Below are 12,277 nucleotides of genomic sequence, written 5' to 3'. Positions count from 1 at the left end.
TCAGTGATGAACGAATCCAACTAGGAACCATGAGGTTGCGGGTTCAATCCCTGGCCTCACCCAGTGGGTTAAGGGTCCGGTGTTGTCGTGAGCTGTGGTCTAGATCATAGATGCAGCTTGGATCGCGCATCGCTGTGGCTGTGGTGTAGGCCGGCGTCTACAGCTCCAATGGGACCCCAGCCTGAGAATCTCCATATGCTGTGGTGCGGCCCTAGAAAAGGCAAAAAGACAAAAACAACAAAAACAAACAAAAAAAACCTACAGAGGCTGTAAGATTTTCGAAGACAGCAGAGTAGAAAGACCCTGAGCTCACCTCTTTCACGGGCACACCAAAATTACGACTATTTATAGAACTAGGGATCAAAAAGACTGGAACCTAATGGAAATAATCTACAACTAAAGGTATAAAGAAGGAACCACAGCCCGTCGGGTAGGGCTTGTGGAAATATGACATCGTCAAGACCCACAGCCCTGGGTGGGTGACCCACAAATGGGAGAATAATTACCACTGCAGAGGTTCTTCCCAAGGAACAAGGGGTCTGAGCCCCACAGGGGGATCCCCAATCCAGGGGTCCTGTGCCAGGAAGACAAGCCCCCAGAACATCTGGCTCTGAAGGCCAGTGGGGCTTACTTTCAGGACTCCCAGAGGGCAGGGGGAAAAGACTCCACTCTTAAGCAGCGCACTCAAAAACACACGCTCCAGCACCCAGGGCAGAAGCAGAAATTCAAAAGGAGCCTGGGACATAGTCTCCCAGAAAGGCAGGAGGCAACCGGACCTCCCCTGGGGACAGACACTGGCGGCAGGCATTTCTGGGAGCTCACTCAGCCATGTGGACACTAATCTGGCAGGCACCATTCTGGAATCCTCCCTCTCGCTTATTAGCCTCAGGATTCAGCTCTGCCTCCACTGACTGGCCTACAGGTGCCAGGACTGGGATACCTGAGGCAGAATAAGCAGGGTGGAGACACAGCCCACCCACCAGCAGATGCGCTGCCTAAAGACTCCCTGAGCCTACAGCCACCCTCACCCAGCCCAGCCCACCAGAGGGTCCAGGACCCAACTCCAAACACTGGTGCTTGGGCACTAGACCCAGAGTCCCTAGACCCCAACCCCATCCATGAGGAGTCTTCTCTAACCTTAGGACAAGCCTCACCCCTACAGGACAACAGAAGCCCCACAACCTTCCATGACAGGCCCCAGCCCAACCACCAGTGGGCCAGCATCAATCTTGGGACTGGCTGGGCCCAAGTCCTGCCCACCAGGAGATAAACACAAGCTTCAATGCACCCCAAGCCCTGCAGCCAGCGGTGTCAGGAGCTGACTACCCACCAGCAGTCTGAAACCAGCTCTGGGACCCTTGGGTTCTGGAGCAAGACCCCAGGACCTGGCTTCACCCACCAGTGGGTGGGAACCAGCCCTAGGATCTCTTGGAGTCGACTCAGTGATACAGACAAACAGATCAGTGAGCTGGAAGACAGAGAAGTAGAAATCACTCACACTGAACAGAAAAAAAGAATTTTAAAAAATGAGGACAGGTTCAGAGATAACAAGAAGCATACTAACACTCACATCATAGGGGTCACAGAAGGAGAGGAGAGAGAAAAGGGCCTGAGAACATATGTGAAGACGCAGTAGCTGAAGAATTCCCTGACCTAGGAAAGGAAACAGTCACCCAAGTCCAGGAGGCACAGAGTCCCAAACAGGATCAATCCAAGAGGACCACACCAAGACACACCATAATTTAAATAGAAAAAAAATAAAATAAAATAAAGAGAGACTATGCAAGGCAACAAGGGAAAAGCAACAAGTTACATATAAGGAAACTCCCATAAGGGTATCAGTTGACTTTTCAGCAGAAATTCTGCAGACCAGAAGGAAATGGCACAATATATTTAAAGTAATGAAAGGGAAAGGAAGAATATTCTACCCAACAAGGTTCTCATTCAGATCTAATGGCAATCAAAAGTTTTAGAAACAAGCAAAAGCTAAGAGTTCAGTGCCACCAAATCATCTTTACAAGAAATACTAAAGGGAATTTTCTTTTCTTTTTTGGGGGGGCCACATCTGTAGCATACGGAGGTTCCCAGGCTAGGGGTCCAATTGGAGCTATAGCCGCCAGCCACAGCCACAGCAACACCAGATCAGAGCTGCGTCTGTGGCCTACACCACAGCTCACAGCAATGCTGGATCCTTAACCCACTGAGCAAGGCCAGGGATCGAACCCGCATCTTCATGGATCCTAGTTGGGTTTGTTAACTGCTGAGCCACAAAGGCAACTCCCTAAAAGGAATTTTCTAAGTGAAACAGAAAAGGCCACAAGTAGAAACATAAACATTATGATAGGAAAATGCTCATTAGTAAAGGCAAACATACAGTAAAGACGGTGAATCATCCAAGCACAAAGCTGGTAGGAAGGTTAAAAGACAGAAGTAGTAAAATCATCTTATCCACAATAAACAGTTAAGGGATAGATGAAACAAACAGATTTACAATATGATGTCAAAAACAGTAATCATGAGGGGAGAAGAGTACAAATGTAGGCTGTTAAAACGCATTTGAAAATGAAGAGATAAGCAACTTAAAATAATCTCACACACACAGAGAAAGAGAGGGATGGACAGAGGGAGGGGGAGAGAGAGAGATTGCTATACAAAAACCTCATGGTAACCACAAACCAAAAATCTACAATAGATATGCACACAGAAAAGAGAAAGGAATCCAAATATAACACCAAAGATCATCACATCATGAGGGAAGAGAACAAAAGAAGGACAGACAAAAAACAACTACAAAAACAACCCCAAAACAAAATGGCAATAACCACATACATATCAATAATTACTTTAGGAGTTCTCGTTGCAGCTCAGCAGGTTAAGAACTCAACTAGTATCCATGAGGACACAGGTTCAATCCCTGGCCTCGCTCAGTGGGTTAAGGATCTGGTGTTGCTGCGAGCTGCAGCATAGGTTGCAGATGAAGCTCAGCTCTGGCATTGCTGTGGCTGTGGCATGGCACAGGCCAGCAGCTGCAGCTCCAACTTGACCCCTAGCCCAGGAACTTCCCTATGCCGCAAGTACATCCCTAAAAAAAATAATAATAATTACTTTAAATGGACTAAATGCTCCAATCAAAAGACACAGATTAGCTGAATGGATACAAAATCAAGACCCATATACATGCTTCCTCTAAGAGACTCACTTCAGATCTAAAGATACATATAGACTGAAAGTGAAGGGATGGAAAAAGGCACTTTGTGCAAATGGAAATCAAAAGCAAGCTGGGGTAGAACTATTGTACCAGACACAGACTGTCACAAAGGGCAATGAAGGACATTACGTAATGATTAAAGGATCAATCCAAGAAGATATAACAATTGTATATGTACTACATAGGACCACCTAAATACACAAAGCAAATATTAACATACATAAAGGAAGGTGACATACCTAAAGGAACGTAAAGGACTTTAACATACCAATTACATCAATGGACAGATCATCCAGACAGAAAATCAATCAGGAAACACTGGCCTTAAATGACATGTTAATCATCAACATCACAAAAAGACAACCTACAGAATGGGAGAAAATACTTTGATATGCTATGACTAATAAGGGGTTAATATCCAAATTATACAACATCAACATCAAAAAAAACCAAACCACCTGATTAAAAAATGGGCAAAAGGGGAGTTCCCTTGTGGTGCAATGGGTTAGGATCCATTGTTGTCACTGCAGTGGCTCACATCACTGCTATGGTGAGTGTTCAATCCCTAGCCTGGGAACTTCCACATGCCGTGGGCATGTCCAAAAAAGGGGGGGGTGGGCAGAAGACCTGAGTGGACATTTCTCCAAAAAGAACATACAGATGGCCAACAGGTACATGAAGACACCCAACATCACTAATCATCAGACAAATGCACATCAAAACTACAATGAGATACCACCTCACACCTGTCAGAATGGGTAAAATCAAAAAGACCACAAATAACAATTGGTAACGAGGATGTGGAGAAAAGGGAATCCTTGTACATGGATGGTGGGCATGTATACTGGTGCAGCCACCATGGAAAATGGTGTGGGGACTCCTTGCACAACTAAAAACAGAACTATCATGTGATTCAGCCATTTCACTCTTAGGTATATATATCTAAAGAAAACAAACACTAATTTGAAAAGATATGTGCAACTTAATGTTCACAGCAGCATTACTTACAATAGCCACGATGTGGAAGCAATCTAAGCATCCATCAACAGATGAATGGATAAAGACGACGGATGTGTGTGTACACTTGTCAGCCATCAAAAAGAATGAAATTCTGACATTTGCATCAATGTGTGTGGACCTGGAGAATATATGCTTAGTGAAACAAGTCATGGATAAATACAAATACTCTATTAAAACACTTATACATGGAATAAAAAATATACTAGTGAATATAACAAAAAAGAAAGAGATTCATGGATACAGAGAACAAACTAGTGGTTACCATGGGGTGAGGGAAGGTGGGAAGGGCAAGGCAAAGGTCGGGGATTAAGAGGTACAAAGTTCTACGTATGAAAGAAAGAAGCTAGGGAGTTCCCATTGTGGCTCAGTGGTAACGAATCTGATTAGGATCCTGACTTGAGGATGCGGGTTTGATCCCTGGCCTTGCCCAGTGGGTTAAAGATCTAGCGTGACTGGCTGTGGCATAGGCCAGCAGCCACAGCTCAGATTCAACCCCTAGCCTGGGAACTTCCATATGCTGTGGGTGTAGCCCTAAAAAGCAAAATAAATAAATATTTACTATGTACCACGCAAGGAATATAACCAACATTTTATAGTAACTACAAATGGAGGATAATCTATACAAATTCTGAATCACTATGTTATACATCTGAAATGAAGCTAATACTTTAAATCAACTGTATCTCAATAAAAAGCGAAAAACAAAAAACAAAAAACAAAAACACCTCCACCCCAGACCCCCTGAATAAAGATTCCTCCTGGTCTAAAAGATCCTGTAACTTGAGCTTCCCTCCGTGATGTTATATCCTACAGCAAAGCTTATCTGAGGAACAGTTTTGATGTCATGATGTTTATTTCTAAAAAAAAAGTCTGTCCTCTGCTTCGCTTTCAAATTTTGTACTTTAGCTGTATCACTTACTGTTATTTTTTTGTTTGTTTTTTGTTTTTAGGGCTGCACCCCGTCATATGGAGGTTCCCAGGCTAGGGGTCAAATTGGAGCTACAGCTGCCGGCCTACACCACAGCCAGACACAGTGTCCGATCTGAGCCACATCTGCGACCTACACCACAGTTCACGGCCACGCTGGATTCTTAACCCACTGAGCAGGGCCAGGGATCGAGCCTGCAAGCTCATGCTCCCTAGATTCGTTTCTGCTGCACCATGATGGGAACTCCTAAAAAAATTTTTTTAATCTGAGCCTAAATCTGCCTACTTTATGGTACAAAATGTTGGCACTACAAAAGAAAATATGAAGCAGAGGGCACAATGCCTGGTGTAGCAGGAGATAAATGTTCTCACCCCACCACCAACACGTACCACAAACACAACACACGCAGACACACATGCCCTCCCCTTGCCAGTGTCTCCTTTGAGGGACCCTGGGTTGTTTTCTCCATTCCAACCAAACAAACTTGCTTATGGTAAAGTTCTGGAAGGCTCATTGGTCCCTCCCTCTGAGCCTTTGCTTGGGCCACTTACTCCAGTTTTGGGAATGAGCTACGGGGACACTCTGTGTTCCCCTTTGCAGCACAACCATAACCTTGGGAACAACTGCACTAAAATAACCCCATTGGGTTTCCTCTCACTGCAATACGAAAAGCTGTTTATGAATCTTCTTATATTGTTAATTCCTAAAGCTCTCTCCTCTCTTCTAATAATTTTTACATTCCTTGAGGATAGGGACCCTGTCTTTCCTTTCACTGAAAAGTCCCTCAAAGGATCCAGATACATTTTTCCTGCTGTGACAGTTGAACTGTACTACCCTACAGCACAAGAAAAACCAACGCATATCTTGGAGTTCCCCTCGTGGCTCAGCGGAAACAAATCTGACTAGGAACCATTAGGTTGCCGGTTCAATCCCTGGCCTTGCTCAGTGGTTAAGGATCTGGCATTCGTTGCTGTGGCTGTGGTGTAGGACGGCGTCTACAACTCCAATTGGACCCCTAGCCTGGGAACCTTCATATGCCACGGGTGCGGCCCCAAAAAAGCAAAAAGAGAAAGAAAGAGAGAGAGAGAGGGGGACAGAAAGAAAAGACAGACAGACAGACAAAAGCATATCTTGTGTTGTGCGGGGGAGAGTTGTGAAATAGCATGTTTTTAGTGGTACCTATTTTTAACCTAATACCCAAGAGTCATAGTACTGATTTTTTTTTTTAATTGTGGCAAAATATACAGAAATAAACTTACCATGTTGACCGTGTCTAAGCAAACAGTTCAGTGGCATTAGGCACAGGCTCAATGCTGGACACCAGCCATGCACAGAACTCTCCACCTTGAAAAACTGACACTCCGTATCTACTAAACAGTAACTCCTCACACCTCTTCCCCAGCCCCTGGCAACCACTGTGCTACCTGCTATGAGTCTGACTCCTCCAGGGACCTCGTGGGAGGGGAATCATACAGCACTTGTCCTTTGGTGACAGGCTTATTTCACTTGGCATAACGTCCTGAAGGTTCATCCAAGTTGCAGCATGTCCGAATTTCCTTCCTTTTAAAGGCTGCATATTATTCGTTTTGAAAGGGAAAGAACAACTCTACATACCTATTTAACAGATTGCTTTATTTATTAATATGTCATTCTAAACATTACATAAATACAACCTATATAACTAGGGTATCAAACATTGTAAGAAGTTCAGGAATACATTTTAGGGCTTTTAAGAGACATGAATACTTTGGCTTTATTATGTCAGATGAAAAAATTCAAAGAAGAGTTTTCATTTCCTGCTATGATTAACAACAAAACCAAGTAGAAAATAAGAGAGTGTATTTAAAAAAAAAACAAAAAAACAAAAACAAGATACTCAACTGCTTTCTGAAGGATTTTTCCTGTTCTCTTCGCTGAATACATACTCACACGAATTACTTAGTAATCTAAGAAGCGGTTCTCCACCGATGAGGAACTCAGTAAATATTTGCTGAATGAATGAACTATCTTTGGAAATGAATCTACCACATTAATTGTGCTTTTTTTAAAAGTTTTTTTCAGGTAAGAGCAACAGTAAACATTCTGAAGTTCTTTTTGTCCCTGTCACAAGCCTCTGTTGACAGTGATTGTTACAAACACTACCCATCACTGTCAAATTAATGTACCTTAATCAACCTAGTAAGAAAAGTTTATCATGTTGGACAAGCTATTCTAATCTAAATACTCATGGGCAACATGGTCTAGAAAAGGGGGCTGGGCCTTCCGGGTGTGTGTTTATTTCACCTATCAATCAATTTCCATCTTTGGGCCTTCCCCTCCCCCACACACTTAAACACACTGCTAAAAACAGTAGCTGCAGGTGCTCTTCACCCGCTTATAAATTTGGCTCTGAAAATGTATTTAGTCTCCAAGTTCAGAGGGACATTCCAAACACGGAGCAGCAAGGGAGCTCCCACAGATGGAAACGAGTCCCTGGGCCAGAGAGCGGAACAAAGCTTTGTTTTGAAAGTGAGCTTGAAAACTCGGCGAGGAACACGCTTATCTCCCAGAGTCACATTTCATAACTGGACCAAGGAAAACTCCCCAATTAGATGCTTTCTCAAAGTTAAATTGTGCGAAATATTATACCAAACACAGTTAAAGTGAAAGGAAAATCAAATGTGAAAGGAGGTAAAATTCCAAACAAACAAATGTGTGATAGCACTTGGTGCAGAGGAAATTGATAAATTCCACTGAGTCCTGCGAAAAACACTTGGTTTTAAGAACCACTTCTTTGCGTCAGATGAGGAGGATCTGATGATTCCGGAACCACAATTTGGGAAGGCAAGAGCGTACGGTGAATATATAACTATTTTCCTCTTAGGATTTTGTATTTATAGGGGGAAAGGCAGGGAAATTTAAATTTGGGTTTTTAAATTTAACCTTAATAAAACAGTTAGATAATAGTGGAAGCTCTGATTTATAAAATGTGTACTTTTGCCCAAATGAAGTTTCTTTCATTATCAACTTTCCATAGATAGTTCTACATTACTACTCTTTATGTGGGTAAGTCTTAAGAGAAACCTCGCCTAAGCTAGAAATTTATCTTCACATAATTATCGTTCCAACAGGTTTATATTAAGTTGAAAATTATTCTGAGGTTAAAAAAGTCATCAATAATGCACATACACAAACAAGAATCTCAAATAAATCAATCTTAACTTCCTTCACAGTAAGGCTACTGAACTAGCAACTAATGCAGCAGGTTAGCAAGGCCCCACGCCAGCCTCTTTAATTCCCAGTGGGGCCTCTATTTCTGTCTCACAATTTGCACACTTCCCAAATCTGGTGTCAAAGGGTTATTACTGATAGGCGAGCCAGGAGAGTTGTCACAAACGTCCCTTTTCCAACTCCAAAAGTTCCTCTGATCAGAAACAAATAAAAACCAAATAAACAACCAGCTTAAATGTTCACCCTTTTACGAAGTCCCAGCTAAGCGTAAGGTCACATTTAAGATACGCATATCTGAAAACAAGATTGTTTAAAACAGGTTCTGGAAAAGCCGTACACCCTTCACGTAGCCCTACACGGAGAACAGGATCTCATGCGGGCGAAAACAACCAGCTGGGTTTTTACCTGTGGAATTACATCACCCGGAGGGCACAACCGACACACCACCACCAGCCCCCCGAGCACTCACACCAAACCCCGCAGCTTCGGGCTTCAGTTCTTAAAGGCTCCACATTTACTGGCTTTAGCAATGAATTCCTTTAGCAGAGGGCCATCCATTTGCCAAAATGCCGCAGTCTGTGTAACTTCTGTCAAATGATTGATGCAAAACTTAAAGCAGAATTCTTCTAAATCCTGGACACACACAACAGAAAAAAACAAGAAGAGGCCTTTTTTTATTAACTTTGATTGAATTACCTCTCTCCAGATCCCTCACCCCAAATCTCTCATCCTCCCCCAGAAATGAGATTTGAGGCCAGAAACCTCACACCAGGCAAACATGTCAGGTACATGTCAGGAAAGCACACTCCGCACTCTCCACACAGCGACGGCAACGGATCCCCAACTCGAGCCCGGCTCGTCCACACACACAGCCACGGCCTCGCCGCTTGTGCATGCGCACACACGCAGTCTGCGGTAGGGCTGGGTCTCCTCCTGGTTACCCCACAGTCTAGTCATCCAAAGACATGGTTGAACAAGCTGGCAGCAACCTTCTGCCAGATGTTTACCACACTCAAGAAGTCATAAAAAAGAATTAAGAGGTGGGTCATCTGGTTTAAGAGAAGATTTTTAAGAAACAGAAACATGAGAGAAATGGACAAACACATTTACCAAAAATGTCCCCGGACCTTAAATTCTTTTTCATGCTCTCCTAAGGGAAAATGCCTTCATTTTTAAAGCCACAAAGAAGAAGATACTACCACCTCCACCACACTAATTTCTCAGACAGTCGATTCAGAGAACAGTCACAGAGACTGCATTTCTCAGTTAGACAAATGGAAGTCCAACTACCCACATGCAGAGGGAAAGTAACGCCTCTAAGGAGCAAAACCAGGACAATTTAAAATTCTGTTTCTGCCTATGCTAGCACTGCTTTCACCCCCAGCAAAACCCTACTGTATTACCTGTTCCTTCAAATGTTGTAGCATATGCTCATGAAATCAGCTAAGCACCTAGAATGTATACAAAGCTGAAGTACAGTAGCTTACTTTCTACAACTTGGCCAGCAACACCAAAGGTCAATATTCAGGGTTCTATCAAACCAGGAACTTAACCACAGTTAACCCTGCAGACTCTTGGCTTCACGCTCCCAGCCGCTACCAAAAAAGGATTTTAGCTGCTTCCCCACACAGGCCCCTTTCAGAGCCTTATTCTAAGAGTCTCTCTGTCTTAGCTGAGAGATGTCCCACTCCAGTTATATAAGCAGTAAGAGAGAAATCACAGCTAATGTTCCTCAGCCTACTGCTGCCAGAGTTTTACTTTCTAGATAATTGAAAATGCATTTAAAATGTTAGTACAGGGCAGGAGACAAGATGGCGGAAGAGTAGGGGGACACGCTCGCCCTCTCCCACAAACACAAACAACAACAAAGAAAAACTCATCTACAGGATAAATGACTCGCACAGAACAGCAACCAATCGCTGGCAGAAGAACCTAAACTCCAATAACGGCAAGAAGTTCATGACATTACTAGGTAAAACAAAAGAGGAGAGTGAGAGAAGGTGAATCCGAGCAGGACAGGCGCTCCCGAAAGGGAACTGCGGAGGAGAAAGGGATCCTGCACCCTGGAAAGTCACCTACTCGGGGAAAGATCAAACGAACCGGAGGAATCTCCAGATGCAGAGAAGAGTGTAGCAGTAAGTTGGAGTTCTAAAAGCATATCGAGAACCGAACAGACCGTCTAAACTGTGGGCTCAGTCACCAAAATTGAGACGCCTGGGTGGGGCTGGGCACCAAGACCTCGGCTCCAGAGGTTAGTCCCCGAGAACAGGCTGGGGGGGCGGGGTGGAGCGGAGACTGCTTGGAAGGTCTAGAAACTGGTCTGTCAAGTTTGATGGGCAGACTGCCTGGGAGACTAGAAAGCAAAGCTGTCACAGGGAAGGGAGCAATACTCTAGGGGGTGGAGTGGAAAGTCACATCAGAGGGAACCTGGGAGAAGAGCCTGGTCTGCGCCCGTGCTGGGGAGGGGAGGGAAGAAGGGGCGCGTCGCCATAGAATACCCCCACGCCACAGCAAGCTTACCACCCGCTAGCTAGCAGAAAGCTATGCTTCCCAGTGCATCCCCTCCCCCCACCCCCCGCCACCCCTCGTACTCGCCGGACCTGGGGCTGCCTGCCATCTGGGAGGGTTGCCTCAAAAATTGCCCTGAAGTCTACCACCACAGGGCTGTCCCTGCACAGGCCTGCTTGCCCTTTGGAGGGGCTACACCCCCGCAGAGCAGCACCAAACAGCACCAGCCCCCGAGAAAAGGCCTGCAGCCCAGAAAAGCTAGATCAAGCCTAGCCAGGCTTTGAAAAGATCTGCCTAACTCTCGGACAGTCTTTCTGAGTCGGGCTCCCCTGGGGAGGAGCCTCTTGGGTTGGCAGTGGCCCAGCTAGCCGCCCAAGCCCCCAGGGTGCTGAGCTCTCACGGATCAGCTGCATAGGACTGCCAGCTCCAGGCAGGACCCCCTGCAGCCCAGAAAAGCTGCAACAAGCCTGGCTGGGCCGTGAAAAGATCTGCCTAATTCTCAGACGGTCTTTCTGAGTCAGGCTGCCCTGGGAGGGGCCCTCCTGGCTTTGCAGCGGCCCAGATAGCTGCTCCAGCCCCCAGGGGGCACTGCACTCCTGAGGAACAGCTGCCCAACCTGCCAACCTCCTGCAAGAACCCCACAGCCTAAAACACCAGAGCAAGCTCTGCCTGACCGAGTGAAATCTGCTACCATAGTGGTGTGGACCTCCCAGTCCTGTCTGCCCTCAGGAAGTCCTCCTTTGCTTCAAAGAGACCCTGTTAGCCCCATCAACACTCCAGAAAAGCCCACTGCTTCAAAAAAGACTGACCAACAACGCCAGCCCTCAGGAAACATTCCATGGCAGGCAAGGCAAACACTGCCCGGTCACAGAGAGTACAACTCCCTCAGAAAAAGAAACAACAAGCAATGAAGAAGCTGAGAAACCACCCCCAGTCAAACCAACAGGAGACTCACCCAAAACAGTCATAATGAACAGATCTCTGCAGGCTGACAGACCTGGAGTTCAAAAGAGAAACAGTGAAAATACTGAAGGAATTAAGAGAAGTATGAACATAATGCAGATACCCTCAGAAAGAAACTAGAAATATAAGGAGGAGCAAAAAACTAGAAAATTCATTTGCAGAGATACAAACTGAACTAAGGGCAGTAAAACCAGAATGAATAATGCAGAAGAACGAATTAGTGATATGGAAGACAGAATAATGGAAATCTCCCAATCAGGTCAGCAGACAGAAAACCAAATCAAAAACAGGAAAGCAATATAAGAGACCTATGGGATAATATAAAGTGGGCCAATCTATGCATAATAGGGATTCCAGAAGGAGTAGAAAAGATAAGGGAATGGAAATATATTTGGAAGAAATTATCGCTGGACACTTCCCAAATCTAAAGGATATTGGGT

At 44.9% G+C, this 12,277-nt stretch overlaps 1 protein-coding gene across 7 annotated transcripts in view; it reads right to left on the bottom strand.

The window, feature by feature from the left end:
* Nucleotides 1–6,773: 6,773 nt before the first annotated feature.
* Nucleotides 6,774–12,277, bottom strand: part of RCBTB1 (RCC1 and BTB domain containing protein 1) — a 68,108-nt gene continuing 62,604 nt past the window's right edge. For 6 of the 7 annotated variants that reach the window (XM_047755685.1, XM_047755688.1, XM_047755687.1 and 3 more), the window contains one exon: nucleotides 6,774–8,999. In XM_047755685.1, the coding sequence (XP_047611641.1) occupies nucleotides 8,859–8,999 (141 nt within the window). In that variant the 3' untranslated portion in view covers nucleotides 6,774–8,858. The remainder of the gene's footprint in view (nucleotides 9,000–12,277) is intronic. The other variant, XR_007131371.1, reaches the window with a different exon arrangement.

Source organism: Phacochoerus africanus, chromosome 13 (genome assembly GCF_016906955.1).
Source record: "Phacochoerus africanus isolate WHEZ1 chromosome 13, ROS_Pafr_v1, whole genome shotgun sequence".
In the NCBI taxonomy this organism is placed as follows: Eukaryota; Metazoa; Chordata; class Mammalia; order Artiodactyla; family Suidae; genus Phacochoerus; species Phacochoerus africanus.
The sequence above is the reverse complement of the archived record's forward strand: the minus strand, read 5'-3'. Positions and strand labels throughout refer to the sequence as shown.